The sequence below is a fragment of the Dreissena polymorpha genome, chromosome 1 (assembly GCF_020536995.1).
Source record: "Dreissena polymorpha isolate Duluth1 chromosome 1, UMN_Dpol_1.0, whole genome shotgun sequence".
NCBI lineage: Eukaryota > Metazoa > Mollusca > Bivalvia > Myida > Dreissenidae > Dreissena > Dreissena polymorpha.
In genome coordinates this window covers 136,749,987-136,770,394 of record NC_068355.1, presented here as the reverse complement: position 1 = coordinate 136,770,394, position 20,408 = coordinate 136,749,987, and the positions used below count along the sequence as shown (strand labels likewise).

The window sequence follows — 20,408 nt, the reverse complement described above, 5'->3', positions numbered from 1 at the left end:
GTCCCACTGGGGGTTTAAAGTTAGAAGGGTGAGCATTTTTATATATCGAAAAAGTTACTACCGTGTTAACTAAACAGACTTAAAAGCCCGGGAATTGTTGCACAGGTCCTTTGCTTATAACGTAGGTACATTTATCCCTCCAAAAGATATTGTCGTTCTTTCTATTTCACATATTTTTAGATGCTGAAGATCAAATCTACGCATTTGATTTGAAACAGATTCACAAGACCCATAGGAATCAAAATGCCTTAACCCTTTTCCAAACGACACATTTTGGACTTTCACAATGGTTGCAGACCTCAATTAAATTAAAATGGAATATGAAGGAAATGATCAGGTAGGGTAGAAATAATTGTGATAAAAGGAGAAATTGCTCATCAACCGACACATCCCTAAGACCAACAGGCCTGAGAATATTATGATAATCTAAAGATTATTTCTTTATAGTTATAAATGTATTTAATTAAGTAATACATTTGACTTCTAAGATCAATTCATAACTTATATTAAGAAAATTATAAAATGGTCACAAATATTATGGATTGTTGAGCAATTGACAATCATATCCACAATTCATGAGTCACGATTCACAAATCGAAGTGATCAATTATGTCTGAATACCCATTAAATTTAAACTTGCGATTCTGAGGAGAATCGGTTTAATTGCATATATGTGTTGCTTTAAGTTCTCAATGCATCCGAGATAGAAATAGTATCTTTAAATATATACTGAACATCAAGTAGAAATAGATTATCCATATATGTATGTTGATTGTTCAAAAACTATTTATGCTAAACATGCTTTATCGTAGTTGCAATATTTCAACTATCAGCTTTATAACCAAAAGGGTTGCTGAGAGTTGCAGTGCTGTATCTATTGTTTAAAGGTGCAAAATTTGATACCACTGCAAGAGCTAAACACTGATACTGCAAAAACTTATCCTTGTTTACTTGTCTAAAGTGCAAACTAATGCAAATGGTAGCATTAAAGCAAGAAATAATTTCTGTTTATTAAATTTGTTGTTCTTTTGTAGCCTCTACCCACCATATTGAAACACAGTCGCAACGTTGCCGACTCAAAAAGTTGCTATCGGTTAGGTTGCAGTGCACCAATCTTTTGCACATTGTTAATTGTGATATACCCTAAGTCCATAATGATTTTTGAATATTTACACTAGCTGTTCCAAATTTCCAAATAAAAATGTCAACAAGAATAGTGTGTTGAAACATTGGCATGATTTTAAAGGGTTCATGCAAAGGATAGCGTCTGTAGATTGCCTTCAGGTAAATTTTATGTGTTTTTGAAGTTTATTGATTACTTTCCTAAACTGGTAATGATCGAACGATGTCTGTTGCATGATGCACACTGATCTGCTGCAAAGAACTGCGGTGGTGTTTATGAATGGGTGCATATAGACTTCCAGAGCCATCATAGCAAAAGTTATCAAAGGCTCTGGAAGTACGTTTATATGGACTAGCTTTATCTGTGCTTGATAAGACAATTTTTTTTTAACATGGTGTATTCAGCATGGCCATAATGTATCAGTATTGAACATAGCCATTATTATAAAAGAAGAAGAAGAAGAAAGAACAAATGCTAGTAGAAGTATATCTAGGTACTTTTATCTCAAAGTGTCTCTTGTTTAAGTGACCCTTAAAGCTTAGTATTCTCTTCACGAAATAAAAAATGTATTGTAAATTTCCATTTAACTCTACAATAAAAAATAGTGTTTACATTACTTTGACAAACATCCGAAAAACGTAAGAAATCCGAAAATACTTGTAATTCAAACAGAATTACCACTAATGCTTCGTTTAGAGATATCACTGTTAAAAATCAAAACTTAGTTTTTCCCTTATTAAATGCAACCCCCTTATCTTTAAGAAGTTTCACAAATGTCGAAAATAAGACAAAAATAAAGAAAATTAATTACCTGTTTACAGGTAAATATTTACTTCCGTGTGGTGTCAATATTTTCGAACTTTATAATAATCACATGCAGGTTACAGTCAAATAAACATTTGTAGTAAATCGTAACCTTTAAATCGGCAATGTTTTGACAAAATACTGGCTAAAATTAGCTCCTTGTAGTAATCTGTTTCTTGTACTATTGTCTCATAGTATCGGTCCTTCTGATTGGTTGCTAAGATTTGTTACTAAGCCCATGTGCTTGTTCTTAAAAAAGTAACTTAATGAAAAAACGAAATTCTTGCTCATGTTGTTCTTAAAATATTTTTTACATTTTTAACTCCCACTATGAAGTTAAGATAACTTTCTTTGACGGGTCAGTTAGTGGTGCAGTTCCCTAAGCAAACACATCCAGATAAGGTGGGTTAAAGGTTAGCGAGGTCGACGCCATTTTATATGTCAATAGTAATTGCCGCTGAAAATAACTTTCCATGAAACAACTCTCGTATTATGAACTAGATAATAGTTAGCAAAGTTACCTTTCTAGATTTCAATTAGTGTTATCTTACTATAAGTTTACCAAACTTCAGATTCAAATGACTAAAAGTAGTCTCGTAAATTATTGCTTTAATTTGTCAGACTTGAGGAGATCTTAAATTATCACGGACATTAAGTTAACCTCCTAAGGCCATAGCCTTACACTGTAACCAGAGCGACTCTGGTCCCTGGCCGTCTTTACCTTATATGGTAATCATAACCATATATGTCACAACACAAACATCTATAAATAAACGTTATGAATGAGTGTAATATGACCATATATGAAGAAAGCGTAATCAAATAACGTGCGAGGGGTACCGAATGGAGAAACAAGAAAAAAACATCGTTGGAATAATCTCCCCTTTTGATTGCACACGAGCTTTCAAACGGTTGAGATCCGGTATTGTATACGTTTGTGACATTGTTTTGAGATCAAGAAGTCATTTCGGCGCTTATATATTTCAGTTTTGTTTTTGAACTTGCAATAGCTATCTTTTAATTGTGATTTGGTGTATTTCGACGTTGTAAAGTGTATAATTCAAAGTGGCATTCATTTTCGCGACCAAGTCCTAGTAACTCGGTGTGGGTGAACGAAGGATTTGTGTTTACTTTTCATCTTAAGTTCAACTGTGCGTTTTATTACCCATTTTGTGATCTATTAAAAACCCGTGCTTCGCGCATTTGGACACTCACAGTGTGTTTTACACTAGTGCAATAATTGACGCTTTTGATGTGTTTATAGTGACTGTGTGATATTTGCATTGAATGAACACTTACCAGTGGATTGCAATTTTGAGTGACACTTTAATACTAATTATTAAAAAACAGGTGCTTCGCGCATTTGGACACATTCAGTGTGTTACACACTAGTGCAATAATTGACACTTTTGACATGTTCATAGTGATATTTGCACTGAACACTGACCAGTGTATTGCAATTTTGACACTTATTGATTATTGAAAACTAGTGCTTTTTAACTTGTGTGACCTTTATTTTTATTAAAGCGTGATTGATCTGTTTTGTTTATATTCTTTTTGTGTAGTTAGATACCCATAAGACAAGTTTAGTCGTCCTTATTAGTCTTGTTGCAATAGTATTGTTAAGGTAGTATTTGGGTTGTTAAGACTTGTCTTTTTATAATTAGTAGATTTATTACGCAGGCTCTTTTGAACAGGATGCAGTGTTGTGTCAGGAAGCATTTTCCTTTTATTTTTTCAGGTGCCCAAGACAGGAGAAAAGTGAACCGTATGGCTGGGGACTCCAATGCTCATCGGATTAAGGATATTCTTCCTGATGATATAGCTGTCAAATGCCTGCCAATCTCTGATGAGAATATGTAATGACAATGGTATAGAACAGTAATTACAGTTTCAGGTTTGTTTCTATTAATGGTATCACATGTACACATTTTTCTAAACGTTAAAACGAAATGATTAATGAAATAAACAAAAGGTTACCATTTAAACGGTATCCATATGTCAGTTATAAAAGCGTCATTGACATCGCATTTCCAAACTGAAAGTAATGATTATTTCCAGAAGTTACATTCAGATCATAACCCATTTGGGCAATGACGTCATATTAAAACCAACTGTTCTTGCCGTTGTTGAGTCATTGGGTACACATTTTCTACTTACATGCCGTAGTATTTTATAACAAAGACAAATAAATATTGATCCCACATTTCTTCAATAAGACTACACCTGTGTAAAATTTTTATTGTTTTCTACCTAACAAGATGTACATAAAAACGAGTATCTGTTTATTAAATTAAAAATGAATGCGGATGAATAAATGTCGGAAAAAATTTCCTCATGCACGTTGTGCTGACGCGCGTCAAATGTTCAAGACAATTCGGGGAATGATCATGCAACAAAAAGCTGGAAAATTTTCCCGAGCACTTTGTGCCGACGTGTGTCAAATATTCAAGCCGTCTAGGTCGTACATGGTGTTTTGTTATGTTTACGCTGTTGTGAATAAGGGCCATCTGGCACACTGTCACATGATACAAATGTATACCAGTCTTTTTTTAACAGCTTTTAATAAGTTTTGCAACATTGTAACGTAATGAACTAAAATGGATTATGTTGATATCAACAGTCGTTTAAATGTTTACTGTTTTTGTAAACATTTTTGAGAAAACACGAAATGCCACCATTTAAACGTGATACTCATAGTTTCTATAAATGATGTAATTATTTCATTTCTTTATACTTCAAATGTCAAGTCCTAAGCTTCGTATGATTACAGTATTTGTCATCAATATAAAGTTAAACTTATTATGCTGATGTGCAATGATTGGCATCATTGCGTTTTCTAACTAATTTGCATGGTTATATATTTTATTTAAGCGTGTGGAATATTTTACAGATTGTAGGGAATTGTAATTGCAAACTTTTCATTTTAATCTTGAGGCAAAGCATGAATTTTCCTTGTGTATTCATTCATGTATATTTGTGATTTATTTACACAGACATTCGCCAACTCTGTTTTCAAAGGTGCCAAATTTTCTTGTGATCGTTTTCGCCATGCATTGTTGAGAGACTTGCGGAAGATGGATGTTCAACAGCTGTATCTTCATCTAGGCTCAAATGACATTCTTACGAATGAAGCGGTGTTTTACCGGTACATATACAATTATAAAAAAAAGCTTTGATATTTAAATTTAATGTAGTTGTTTTTCATAACTATATAAATTTGCAAAACTAACATTTTACATGGTTTATTCCTCAATGAGTCATGGAAACTTGCAATCATTTTAGAAGTGTTATCTAGTTTCTAATTTATAAATAAAGCATTTCACAATATTTTCTATTATCCATGTTAATTTGACATTTTATGCTCCCCCAAAAAATTTGGGGGGGAGCATATAGTCGCCGCTTCGTCAGTCCGTCTGTCCGTCCGTGAACAATTTTTGTCCGGGCTATTTCTCAGCAACTAAAGGCCGGAATTCAATGAAACTTAATGGGAAGCTTCACTATTAAGAGGAAATGTGCATATTATCAGCGGGTTTTGGTCGGATGATTTGTCACAGAGTTATGGCCCTTTTAAATTTTTTATTAACTGTACATATAGTGCAATTCTTGTCAGGGCTATTTCTCAGCAATTAATGACCGGAATTCAATGAAACTTTATGGGAAGATTTACTACCAAGAGGAGATGTGCATATTATCAGCGGGTTCTGGTCGGATGATTTTTCACAGAGTTATGGCCCTTTGAAATTTTCCATTTACTGTACATATAGTGCAATTCTTGTCCGGGCTATTTCTCAGCAACTAATGACTGGAATTCAATGAAACTTTATGGAAAGCATTACTACCAAGAGGAGATGTGCATATTATTAGCGGGTTCTGGTCGGATGATTTTTCACAGAGTTATGGCTCTTTGAAATTTTCCATTGTACATATAGAGCAATTCTTGTCCGAGCAATTTCTCAGCAACTTATGACGGGAATTCAATGAAACTTTATGGGAAGCTTCACTACCAACAGGAGATGTGCATATTATCAGCCGGTTCTCGTCGGATGATTTTCCACAGAGTTATGGCCATTTGAAATTTTCCATTGTACATATAGTGCAATTCTTGTCCGAGCTATTTCTCAGCAACTTATTACATGAATTCAATGAAATTTTATGGGAAGCTTCACTACCAACAGGAGATGTGCATATTATAAGCCGGTTATGGTCGGATGATTTTTCACAGAGTTATGGCCCTTTGAAATTTTCTAATAACTGTACATATAGTGCAATTCTTGTCCGGGCTATTTCTCCCCAACTACTGACTGGAATACAATGAAGCTTTATGGGAAGCTTAACTACCTTGAGGAGATGCGCATGTTATTAGTGGGTTCTGGTTAGATGATTTATTTACAGAGTTATGGCCCTTTGAAATTTTTAAGTTACTAAACCATCCATTGTATTATTTTGTCCAAAGTTATGCCCCTCAAGACGTTTCCTTTTATCTGAATATATAGTGCAATATTGTGACAAAAAAACCTTTGTGGAGCATCACCCGTCTCAAACGGTTTCTTGTTTCATTATTTGCTGTCTACAATTAATTTTACATGAAATAGCAAATGTTTTATTTATGCGCATAATATTAACAATATAATTATACATATTTGTTTATGTAACTATTTTGATAGGTAAGTCAGTCTGCAAAGAAAAAGAACACATTTGTATATATTTTACTCCACATTTTTTATGCCCCCTTTCGAAGAAAAGAGGGTATATAGCTTTCGCACTGTCTGTCTGTCTGTCACACTTTTCTTGTACGCTCTCTAATTCAAATAGTTTTCATCTGATCTTTACCAAACTTGGTCAGAAGTTGTATCTAGGCAATATCTAGGTCAAGCTCGAATATGGGCCATGCCGGGTCAAAAACTAGACCATAGGGTCACTTAGTGCATTTTAAGGTTTAAGCATGGTGTCTGCTCTCTAATTGAAGTAGTTTTCATCTGATCTTTACCAAACTTGGTCAGAAGTTGTATCAAGACAACATCTGGGTCATGTTCGAATATGGGTCATGCCGGGTCAAAAACTAGGTCACAGGGTCACTTAGTGCATTTCAAGGATTAAGTATGGTGTCCGCTCTCTAGTTTGGGACTTATTTTGCATTTCTAAATTAACGTTTTTTATGCCGCCGAAGGAGGGCATATAGTGATCGCACTGTCCTCCCGTCTGTTTATCTGATGTCTGTCTGTCCGTCCGTCACACTTTGTGTTTAGGTTTCGAAAAATGCTCATAACTTCTTTTGTCGCTTCAGATGTAACATTCATATTTGATATGCATGTGTACATGGACAAGGCCTTTCCATACGCACACAAATTTTTACCCCATGACCTTGACCTTAGGGTCCGTGTTTAGGGTTCAAAAAATGCATTCAGATTTCGAAAAATGCTCATAATTTCTATCAAAGCATTTATTGGGGGCATACGTCATCCTATGGAGACAGATCTTGTTTAACAATTTAATTGAAAATAATATGTTGTCAACATGAAGTGTATATATGCAAGATCACATTCCCAGTGACAACAACTCTTTAATTGTTGACTGTATTTTAGCTGGACTATTATATATGAAATATATATAGTGGAGCTATCCTACTCACCCCGGCGTTGGCGTTTCCGTGAGCGTGCAAATGTTAAAGTTTGCGTACTACTTCAAATATTTTCAATGTCCATTGACATATTGCTTTCATATTTTGCATACTTGTTTACCAACATGATCCCAACCTATAAACAAGAGCAGACCACTGTATCAAGCATTTTGACAGAATTATTGCCCCTTTTATACTTAGAATATGCATATTATTGATAAATCTATGTTAAATTGTGCGTACTACCCCAAATATTTCCTATGTCCTTTAACATATTGCTTTGTTATATTGCATACTTGTTTACCAACATGACCTTTAACCTACAAACAAGAGGAGACCACTTAATCAAGCATTTTGATAGAATTACGGCCCCTTTTATACTCAGAATATGCATATCATTGATAAATCTATGTTAAAGTTTGCGTACTACCCCAAATATTTCCTATGTCCTTTGACATATTGCTATTATATTTTGCATACTTGTTTACCAACATGACCCCAACCTATAAACAAGATTAGACCACTGAATCAAGCATTTTGATAGAATTATGGCCCCTTTTTTACTTTGAGAATTGGACATTTTGCTTAAATTCACATAACTTCTTTATTTATGATAAGATTTTATTAATACTTCGACAAAACAACACTTACCTGAATACCACAATGGATTCCACCCGTGCAATACCAGTGCTCCAGCTAGGCCTAAATCGAAGGGCGCCCCGCCCTGCCCTCCCTAACCTCCGCCCTGACCTTCCTAGGGCCCCCCCTGCCCTTAAATTTTTTTTATTTTTTTTTTTACATATGATGATTAATAAATCTCTTATTAAAATACATTGTAATTAATTTATTCCTCATTGTAGTAATTAAATTTGAATTGTTTAATGACAATGGGAATAATTTATTCTTACAATTATTGATAACACATAAATTAACATGCATGAGGAAGCATTCTAGAAACGCCTGCGCGCTCGAAAGTGCCCTTTTGACAAAATACTGCGCGTCCAAAGTGCCCTTTTGACAAAAAATCCCCCTGCCCTTTTTAAATCCTAGCTGCAGCACTGCAATACCCCACGCCCCAACCCAGAATCCCTGCCCCCCCCCACACCCCCCCCCCCCAATTTTTTGTTTTCCTTTTTTTATTTTTGAAAGATCGTCAGATCGTCTAATAAATGACCACACCCCATGTTATACCCCCCTCTCAACCCCCCTACCCCCTCCCCAAATTTTTTTTTTTTTCCTTTTTTTTATTTTTGAAAGATCATCTAATAAATTATTGAATATGAACAATTTCCCCATGATGGCTTACGTTATACTGTCAAGCACTCGAATAGTCGAGGGCGCTGTCCTCTGACAGCTCTTGTTATCTATTTTTATTAATGAAAATGATTGTATTGAAATAATTTCAGAGATGTAGCTGACTTGTGCGTTTTGGTGCATCAGGTCAGTCCAGACACTGAGGTTGTCTTTTGCAAAGTTTTCTGAATAAAATACATTGAATTTAGTGGTTTGATAAAAATAGAAAATGCCCAGAGCCAGTAGCACTGACACTTGCAGTGTGATATAAGAAATGGCAAAAATATTTTGAACCTTCTCCCATAACAGATATCTCCCTGTTAGCTAACAAACGTTTTTTTGACTGATAGTTCAGTCACATAAATGTGAGGGGACTGTCAGGATGTTTTTTTTTAAATAATAATTATTGATTAAGTGATAAGAAAATATTGAAATTGTGTTCATTGTTATTTGAACTAACTTTAAGAAAGTATTGAAATTGTGTACATTGTTATTTGAACTAACTTGCTTACATTACGTGCATTTCAAGGATTAAGTATGGTGTCCGCTCTCTAGTTTGGGACTTATTTTGCATTTCTGGATTAACTTTTTTTATGCCGCCGAAGGAGGGCATATAGTGATCGCACTGTCCTTCTGTCTGTTTGTCTGATGTCTGTCTGTCTGTCACACTTTGTGTTTAGGTTTCGAAAAATGCTCATAACTTCTTTTGTCGCTTCAGATGTAACATTCATATTTGATATGCATGTGTATATGGACAAGGCCTTTCCATACCCACACAAATTTTTACCCCATGACCTTGACCTTAGGGTCCGCGTTTAGGGTTCGAAAAATGCTCATAATTTCTATCAAAGCATTTATTGGGGGCATACGTCATCCTACGGAGACAGCTCTTGTTTAACAATTTAATTGAAAATAATATATATGTTTTCTTATCCAAGTTAATGTCAAAGTTCTTGTTTAGTAGGTATTTATTGGTTAAAATGATGAAAAATAAATGTTTAATATATTTTTATGTTTCACAAAGTTTTATATTTAAAGGAGGCGCACAATCGGTGTCCAGAATGCAGGGTTGTTTGCTCCAACGAAGACGCTTTGCTGAGCCACTTCTGCAGTCGCCACATCAAGCAACCAGAGACTGGAAAAGAGAGTAAAATTAAGCTGATAGGCTCACCAATGGTATGACTTTAAATCACTAACTTGTGTATGCTTGACAAGCATTTTATGTACAAATAATGTAACAAAAAAAGGAGGTCAACACATGCACTTTCCCATATAAAGCTTTCTGTATCTTTTAGCAACTAATTACACGATTTTGTGTTGACATACTCAATATGATAGTTATAGCCCTATATAACTGGTATGTTCATTTTAGTTAATCTTTCTATTTTATTAAACCTGTTTGTTTTAGCTAGATTGCTTGAAAAACACAACCAGGATTATTTTTATGCCCCCGGATCGAAAGATCGGGGGTATATTGTTTTTGGCCTGTCTGTCATTGTATGTGTCCATGTGTGTGTGTGTGTGTGTGTCCCAAAACTTTAACCAAAACTTTAACCTTCATATTAACTTTTGCAATATTGAACATAGCAACTTGATTTTTGGCATGCATGTGTATCTCATGGAGCTGCACATTTTGAGTGGTGAAAGGTCAAAGTCAAGGTCATCCTTCAAGGTCAAAGGTCAAAAAAATAATTCAAAAACTTTAACCAAAACTTTAACCTTCTTCATAACTTTTGCAATATTGAACGTAGCAACTTGATATTTGGCATGCATGTGTATCTCATGGAGCTGCACATTTTGAGTGGTGAAAGATCAAGGTCATCCTTAAAGGTCAAAGGTAAAAAAAAAATCAAAGTGGCGCATTAGGGGGCATTGTGTTTCTGACAACCACATTTCTTGTTAGCATTGTCTTACCCCTGTTACATGCAATGTACATGTGGCTTATTAAATTGGAAACCCTGGTTTGCATGAGAATATTTTGCAAAACATAGTTGAAAAAACATACATGTATACAAACTTAGTCATTACTGTTAGTATAATGAGCACCTCTATTTCTGAATATTTTGATTGGATGGTTATGGGCCTTTATGCGTGTGTCACATTTATGTATGTGAAAGTGTGTAATTAGACAAAAGAATTTATATTTTTTTTATTTTTTGGGTAACAATCACTTATTTTAGAGTTATTTATAAGTAAATCTTACAGATTGCATCTGCTAATCATGAACTCAACGAAGTCAGCTCAAGGAAGTGGAAGGCATGCTTGGAAAATAGAAGTTTCCATTATGAAGGCAAATTTTAGTATATTTCAAATTTGTAACCAAATGATCTTGAATGAAAATTTGATTGAACATTTGTTATCTGTCAAGAGAAACAGTTTGAAGTGAATGAATTAAGTATTGCCTATTGTCTATAAGTTAATTGTGTGACCTGAACCCTGTGAGGGATATTACTTATTTTTATACGCCGGTTTTGAAAAAACGGGACGTATTATAGTTTCACCCTTGGCGGGCGGCGGCGTCCATAACAGTGTCCACTCTCTAATTCAAATAGTTTTCATCTGATCTTCACCAAACTTGGTCAGAAGTTGTATCTAGACAATATCTAGGTCAAGTTTGAATATGGGTCATGCCAGGTCAAAAACTAGGTCACGGGGTCACTTAGTGCATTTGAAGGATTTAGCATTGGTGGCTCTCTAATTGGAGTAGTTTTCATCTGATCTTTACCAAATTTGGTCATAAGTTGTGTGTAAATGATATATAGGTCAAGTTCAAATATGGGTTATGCCGGGTCAAAAACTAGGTCGCGAGGTCACTTAGAGCATTTCATGCATTTCGCATGGTGTCTGCTCTCTAATTGAAGTAGTTTTCATCCAATCTTCACAAACTTTGGTCAGAAGTTTTATCTAGACAATATCTAAGTCAAGTTCAATTATGGGTCATGCCTGGTCAAAAACAAGGTCAGGGGTTCACTTAGTACATTTCAAGGATTAAGCATGGTGTCCGCTCTCAAATTGAAGTAGTTATCATCTGATCTTCACCAAATTTGGTCAGAAATTGTGTCAAAATGTTATCTAGGTCAAGTTCAAATATGGGTCACGCCAGGTCAAAAACTAGGTCACGAGGTTACTTAGTGCATTTCAAGCATTTAGCACGGTGTCCACTCTCTTATTGAAGTAGTTTTCATCTGATCTTCAACAAATGTGGTCAGAAGTTGTATCTAGACAATATCTAGTTCAAGTTCAAATATGGGTCATGCTGGGTCAAAAACTAGTTCACAGGGTGCATTTCAAGGATTTAGCATGGTGTAAGCTCTTTAATTGAAAGAGTTTTCATCCGATCTTCACCAAATTTGGGCAGAAGTTGTGTCTTAATGATATCTAAGTCAAGTTCAGATATAGGTCATGCCGGGTCGAAAAATAGGTCACTTAGTGCATTTGCAGCGTTTAGCATGGTGTCCAAAACCTTCAAACGGGTGTATCTTGTGACAGTTTAGCACTCTTGTTTATTACATTAAAGCCACACACCTTGAAATGAAATACATGTTACTCAGTACATATAGATGCAATTTGAAAGTGTGCAAAATTGTCATTAAATCTATAGCCTAGTTAGCAAGTAATTTATTTTTTTATATTTTAAAACTGAATGTATGATTTGTATACGTACATGTTCAATTCGAGAAACACAATTATTTTTAAGTTTTAAAGCACAAGAAAGACGGATTTCTACCTTGCAACCACCAGATATATTCTAATTGGCAAAGATAAAATATGTTTCTTATTTATATCCAAATTTACTATGCCAGATATTTCATTTCAAGGTGTGTGGCTTTAAGGAATGTTTTTTAAATGGGTATATTACCAAGATCTGCACAGCCAGGGTGATATTAACCTTCAGATGTTAAAGCTTTCTAAGAATTTTAAGGCTTGCCTTTTATACTTGAAATGATAAATCATTAACATGTTTTGTTCTTTAGGAACATACAAACATTTCCCGCCCACCATGTGGATCAAGATGTTTGGGCTGATGATTCTGGGTCGTATGTGTGGACAAGGTGGTCCTCATTACATCATGATGCAGCTGTGTATTCAACAACATGTTAACCTGTCCCAGCGAATGTTGATGCTCTTAAATGATGTTGAGAACAATCCAGGACCGGTACTTTATGACAAAATATACATCGTTTATTGAATAACTATTTATATTTATTTTAACATTAAAGTGATTTTTTTCTTGCATTTTTGTGCCTTTTGTTACTGAGAACTATTTTATCATATGTTGGTGATTGAAACCCAGGACCTGTAAGTGCTTCTTAATATTTGCAACAAATGACAAATCATGTTAAGTTTTTGAAACATCTGTTTTTTGTTCAGTTTAAAGGACATATTGAACTCACTAATTGCTAAGTTAACTTAGATGCATCAAGTTTTTATTGATGATTTCTACTTTCTGTTGAATCATTATCCTTTCCAAAGCCAGAGAGATATAGTGTTGGCGTTTTCCATCGGTCAGTCTGTCAGTCCATCCATCTGTTTGTTACAAACATTTTAGGGCTTCATATCATGAATTTAATAAGATTTCAACATGGAAAAATAAGTGTATGCCATATTCATACAATAGTGCAAATTTACTTGTTTTCTTTCTTTTTAGATTAGTTATTAACAGAAGAACAGAACAGTAACATATTTTTATTACATTAACAGAGGCTCTGATTAGATGTGTATCTGCGTAAAGAACTCATAGAAAATATCAATATATAGATAAATAAAACAAAAATAGAGTTAAACAAATCATGGTGAAATCCACAATACACACCAAGAGCTATTAGTAGGCTTATCTCCATTGACTTATTTCACAGTAAATCTCTTTTTTTTGCCTTTTCATTAACATTTCAATCAAAAATAACATTTGTGAAAAACTTAGTCAATGATTATAACTAAAGTTAAAAATGTGGACACTGTAAGTTAATTGACTTTGGCTTCCAATCTGCAGTTTACAAAGTTTGCTTGTTATAGGAGTATTCGTGCAAATGGATATCCTGCAAGGAAGACTTCCACTCCATAGGACAGCAAGATGCACATATCATCTCTCATGTGGTTCAAGAGAAATGCTGTAGATGGGGAGACTGTACCAAAGTCCTGAGCTTTAATATTCTTGAAATCCATGAACTTAAACATCTCTATGATGTGAGTTTAGCACTGTGTATGAACTGGTGTTGCTTCATTTTCTGCATATCTTTATCTCAGTCTTCTCTAGTTTTGATGGTCAAATACATATTGTCTGCCAGTTCATCGTTTGCTTGCATCAAGAGTTTTAAAAGAAATTAAAACTCATTTGTTTAGTTAGAATCTTATGAAAGACTTAAATGGCCATGTTTAATACAATTGTATAACAACATATACGAGCTAAAAAAATAGTTGGAATAATTAATGTATATATGAACATAACAAATTTACTTAAAATCATAGGTCTTGTTTTTGTCTGCCACTATAAGAACCAGAACATATTTCGGACATTCGAGGATTGACTTGCTGTGTTAGAGGATCATCAGGTGATGGAAGAAACCAGGCTTTTTTCGACTCAATGTTGATGAAACCTGATCGACATGCTCATCTTGGTTGAGTAAGCCTGGGTTGAGTGTGTCCAAAAAGTAGGTAACCTGGTGAAATCTTAGGAAAACATTGTAACCAGATCCAGGTTTATTTGACTGGCAGACCGATGGACAGTGGGTCAACCGTAAATCCCTTCATGTGAAAACGGTAGGGACAAAATAAATATCACATTGCTCTTCTGAGTTCATTTGTAAACCAAGTTTTATCACAAAATTAAAATGGTCAATGTATTATTTTGTGTATTTAAAAATTATGTGAATATTAAGTTTCATGAAATCTGACTGAGTTTTCTTAATTTTAGCTACTATTCGGACATGGACTGACGGACAAATGGGCAACAATGTCGCAATTTGTATACCAAGTTTTATAAGAATTGTTTCATAAAAGTAACCAATGTGTCTGTTCTATGTCAAGGTAACTACTAGGATGAAATACACAAAAAGATTTTGGTTCACAATAGGGTAGGCTCCGCGTGCCGTGAACCGGGCAACAGCTTTTGTCATTTAACATTTGTGTTTTAATGGCATAAGCTGGCAGATACCCTTTAACTTTAACGATGTTTTCCGATAATTTCTCAGAAAATACAATCTAGCAATTTTGATTTAATTTAGATTACTAAAAATTAATATTATATTTATGCCCCCCTTGGAAGAAGAGGGGTATATTGTTTTGCACATGTCAGTTGGTTGGTCCACCAGATGGTTTCCTGATGATAACTCAAGAACGCTTTGGCCTAGGATCATGAAACTTCATAGGTTTATTGATCTCGAAATAGTAAAATGGTTTCCGGATGATAACTCAAGAACGCTTACGCCTAGGATCATGAAACTTCATAGGTACATTGATGATGACTCGCAGATGACCTCTATTGATTTTCAGGTCACTAAGTCAAAAGTCAAGGTCACAGTGACTCGAAATAGAAAAATGGTTTCCGGATGATAACTCATAAATGCTTATGCCTAGGATCATAAAATAAAAAAATCATAGGTACATTGATAATGACTGGCAGATGACCCCCTTCATAGGTACATTGATAATGACTGGCAGAAGACCCCTATTGATTTTCAGGTCACTAGGTCAAAGATTAAGGTCATAGTGACTCAAAACAGTTTAATGGTTTCCTGTTGATAGCTCAAGAATACTTAGGTCTATGATCATGAAACTTCTCAAGTACATTGATCATGACTGGCAGATGACCCCTATTGATTTTCAGGTCACTAGGTCAAAAGTCAAGTTCACAGTGACAAAAACGTATTCACAATGGCTGCCACTACAACTGACAGCCCATAGGGGGGCATGCATGTTTTACAAACAGCCCTTGTTCTGTGTTAAAATTATGTACACGTCTGCGTTAAATAAATATGTTCACATTTGAAATAAAGCTAAAAATCTGTATTGTTGTTATTAGTTATTTGAACCGAATTGCTCTGTGGGAAGTAAAAGTACTTCAACCAGACCTAAATATGTGGGTAATTAAAGAGCACGAGAAAATATGAAAATTAAGTTAGCTCAACCATTTTAAGCAATATTACTGGGTCACACTTTTTACGATGCAAAATCTGAAGGGTCCCTAGACTATGATGATTACTTACACGAGGAGTGTCCTATTCATTGCTGCCGCATGATCCTATCAGTAACGAATTAACGCTTGTATCGTTAAAGCAAGTCGTATATTCACGTTTATAAATATTTAAATAGAAAATAAAGGTTTAATTGTCGCATATCCACCGCATGATGTGTTTCTTATAAAGTGCACGTATATTCAAACCGAACAATTTTGTCCTTAGATAAAAATATACTACATGTGATCATATGTGGCCTCACAAGGCTTATTATGAATTTATTATATCGCCATCGCAATGAGATGTAAATAGTTCATACATGCACAGTGTACTTTCAACACAACCAAATCACACTTATAGTCGCGTCTTGCGAAAATAGGTCTTAATGCGTATGCGGCCAACGTAAGTCAAACACGGTCTGCGCTATTTCGCAGTGATTGTTGTTAGGTTAAAAACGTGCATGAAGAAGTCCGGATTTCCGCAGTGATTTGGCCAATGCTGTGGGTGATTTCTCTGAAATCAATAATTAAAATATTCTGATTCATTCATTCGGGTCTACAGGCGTGAAATTTCCCCCATCATTTAATTGTTTGTTGATAAAGGGTATTTAATGTGAAAAGCTTGGTAAGACAGCTACGCCGAACAACCGAACTAGCATTCATTAATTTGATCAAAATATGCACACAGCAGAATGATTGTGTTTCTTACATGGCTTTTAGAAGAACAGACCATGCAGGCGAGCAGTGAACAATATGATTAGGTTTAGTTGCCCTAACCCTATATACCCTTGGTATGACTTGTGAGTGTTGAACTAATGTGCTACAGCATCACTTAAATACGAACATACGATAGTCTGGTATCCCCGCATAATGACATATAGAATATTACTGGGTAGATACCGCTTGGCAAACTTGAGCCTGGGATAGTCGGTTATACCCGCTTTGTGAAATTAGGAATATAACAGGTTTGATATAGCAATTAACAGTACGTACTTGGGGGTTATAGGAAATACCCGCTATATGACTATCCTGTATATAACTAAATGACGTCAAAAATACAACTGATGTGATACGGCATTACTTATACGAGCATAGGGTAGTAAGGTATAACTCGCCTCCTACAAAAATGACCTGATTCGATTTGCTTTGAGAGGCCATGTGCCCATTGTGTATTTTCCATACACCCTGAGAAATTTCCATACACCCCGAGTAATCGGTTGAGATATAATGGATACACAGTTAGTAACTGATTGTGTATAGGATATACACCCTCAGTTCCCTTCTCGAGCTTCGCTCTCATACACCATCAGTTACAAACAGTGTAACTAATACGGTATTACTTATAACAGGATGGGTAGTAGTATATACCGCTATATAACTCGCTAGTATAGTACAGGCTTGATACGGCATTACTTATATACGAGCATTGGGTAGTATGATATATCCGGTATATAGCTCGCTAGTATAGTACTGGCTTGATACGGCATACTTATATACGAGCATGGGGTAGTAGGATATACCCGCTATATAACTCGCTAGTATAGTACTGGCTTGGTACGGCCATTACTTATATACGAGCATGGGGTAGTAGGATATATCCGGTACATGACTCGCTAGTATAGTACTGGCTTGATACGGCATTACTTATATACGAGAATGGGTAGTAGGATATACCCGGTATATAACTCGCTAGTATAGTACTGGCTTGAAACGGCATTACTTATATACGAGCATGGGGTAGTAGGATATACCTGGTATATAACTCGCTAGTATAGTACTGGCTTGATACGGCATTACGTATATACGAGCATGGGGTAGTAGGATATACCCGGTATATGACTCGTTAGTATAGTACCGGCTTGATACGGCATTACTTATATACCAGCATTGGGTAGTAGGATATATCCGGTATATAGCTTGCTAGTACCAGTACCGGCTGGATACGGCATTACTATATACGAGCATGGGGTAGGTAGTAGTAGTAATACCCGCTATGACTCTCTAGTATAGTACCGGTTTGATACGGCATTACTTATATACAAGCATGGGGTAGTAGAATATACCCGCTATATAACTCGCTAATATAGTACTGGCTTGATACGGCATTACTTATAATGAGCATGGGGTAGTAGGATATACCCGCTATATAACTCGCTAGTATAGTACCGGTTTGATACCGGCATTACTTATATACCAGCATGGGGTTGTAGAATATACCCGGTATACAAATCGCTAGTATGGTACTGGCTTGATACGGCATTACTTATATAAAGGCATGGGGTATTAGGATATACCCGGTATATGACTCGCTAGTATAGTCCTGGGTTGGTACGGCATTACTTACATACGAGCATGGGGTAGTAGTATATACCCGCTATGGCTCGCTAGTATAGTACTGGCTTGATACGGCATTACTTTTTATACGAGCATGGGGTAGTAGGATATACCCGGTATATGACTCGCTATTAGTACTGGCTTGATACGGCATTACTTATATACGAGCATGGGTGGAGTAGGGTATACCCGGATATGACTCGCTAGTATAGTACCTGGCTTGAAAACGGCATTACTTATATACGAGCATGGGGTAGTAGTATATACCCGCTATGACTCGCTAGTATAGTAATAGGCTTGATACGGCATTACTTATACCGGGTATACGAGCATGGGGTAGTAGGTGTAGTGATATATCCGGTATATGACTCGCTAGTAAAGTACTGGTCTTGATACGGCATTACTTATATACGAGTATAGGGGGTAGTAGGATATACCCGTATATAACTCGCTAGTATAGTACCGGCTTGATACGGCATTACTTTTATACCAGCATGGGGGTAGTAGGTATACCCGTATATAACTCGCTAGTATAGTACTGGCTTGAAACGACATACTTATATACGAGCATGGGGTAGTAGGATATACCCGCTATATAACTCGCTAGTTTCGTACCGGCTTGATACGGCATTACTTATATAAAGGCATGGTGTAGGTAGGTAGTAGTAGATACCCGGATATGGACTCGAGGTATAGTACTGGCTTGATACGGCATTACTTATATACGAGCAAGGGGTAGTAGGATATACCCGCTATGACTCGCTAGTATAGTCTTACTGGCTTGATACGGCATTACTAATATACGAGCATGGGCTAGTAGGATATATCGGTATATTGACTCGCTAGTTTTAGTACCGGCTTGATACGGCATTACTATATAAAGGCATGGGGTAGTAGATATACCCGGTATATGACTCGCTAGTTAGTACTGGCTTGATACGGCATTACTTTTATACGAGCATGGGGTAGTAGGATATACCCGCATATATAACTCGCTAGTATAGTACTGGCTTGATACGGCCATTACTAATATACGAGCATGGGGTAGTAGGTATATAATCCGGTATATTGACTCGCTAGTATAGTACTGGCTTGATACGGCATTACTAAATACGAGCATGGGGTTGTAGGATATATTCCGGTATATGACTCGCTAGCATAGTACTGGCTTGATACGGCATTACTTTTATACGAGCATGGGTAGTAGGGTAGGTAGTAGGATATATCCGGTATATGACTTCGCTAGTTATAGTTACTGGCTTGATACGGCAATTACTTATATACGAGCATAGGGTAAGTAGGGTATACCCGGTATATGACTCGCTATTATTAGTACTGGCTTGATACGGCATTACTTATATACGACCATGGGGTAGTAGGATATACCCGGTATCTAACTCGCTAATACAGTACTGGCTTGATACGGCATTACTTATATACGAGCATCGGGTTAGTAGGATATACCCGCTATTAACTCGCTAGTATAGTACTGGCTTGAAACGGCATTACTTATATACGAGCATGGGGTAGTAGGATATACCCGCTATATAACTCGCTAGGATAGTACCGGCTTGATACGGCATTACCTTATTATACGAGCATGGTGTAGTAGGATATACCCGGTATATGACTCGCTAGTATAGTACTGGCTTGGTACGGCATTACTTATATATAAGCATGGGGTATAGTATATACCCGCTATGACTCGCTAGTAGAGTACGGCTTGATACGGCATATACTAATGTACGAGCATGGGGTAGTAGGATATATCCGGTATATGACTCGCTAGTATAGTATGGCTTGATACGGCATATTACTTATATACCAGAGCATGGGGTAGGAGGATATACCCGCTATAAACTCGCTAGTATAGTACTGGCTTGATACGGCATTACTTATATACGAGCATGGGTAGTAGGATATACCCGGTACATGACTCGCTAGTATAGTACTGGCTTGATACGGCATTACTATATACGAGCAATGGGGTAGTAGATACTAAATGGCTGGTTGTAGAAACATGCATGTCCCCATATGGGCTGTAAGTTGTAGAGGCAGCCATG

General features: G+C 36.1%; 2 protein-coding genes across 9 annotated transcripts in view; one reads left to right on the top strand and one right to left on the bottom strand.

Moving 5' to 3' along the window:
- The window catches only part of LOC127851275 (histone-lysine N-methyltransferase, H3 lysine-79 specific-like), a 171,549-nt gene that overhangs the window by 44,392 nt on the left and 106,749 nt on the right, over window positions 1–20,408 (bottom strand). The window contains exon 1 of one of the 4 annotated variants that reach the window (XM_052384930.1): window positions 1,935–1,978. The exons of 2 other annotated variants lie outside the window; for them this stretch is intronic. The gene's annotated coding sequence lies outside the window, so the exon portion shown is untranslated. Of the gene's footprint in view, window positions 1–1,740; window positions 1,875–1,934; window positions 1,979–20,408 lie in introns of those variants that run through there. One more of the 4 variants, XM_052384952.1, reaches the window with a different exon arrangement.
- LOC127851390 (uncharacterized) lies at window positions 2,655–15,843 on the top strand. 5 transcript variants are annotated; one of them, XM_052385164.1, is made up of 7 exons: window positions 2,655–3,798; window positions 4,949–5,075; window positions 8,954–8,987; window positions 9,879–10,016; window positions 11,046–11,130; window positions 12,815–12,996; window positions 13,854–15,843. In XM_052385164.1, exons 1-7 carry the CDS (start codon window positions 3,777–3,779, stop codon window positions 14,163–14,165), a joined length of 900 nt encoding a protein of 299 aa, XP_052241124.1. In that variant the 5' UTR covers window positions 2,655–3,776; the 3' UTR covers window positions 14,166–15,843. The 5 variants fall into 5 exon arrangements, with proteins under 5 accessions (XP_052241124.1, XP_052241115.1, XP_052241141.1 ...); XM_052385155.1 differs by having other exon boundaries at window positions 4,924–5,075; XM_052385181.1 differs by having other exon boundaries at window positions 2,655–3,824.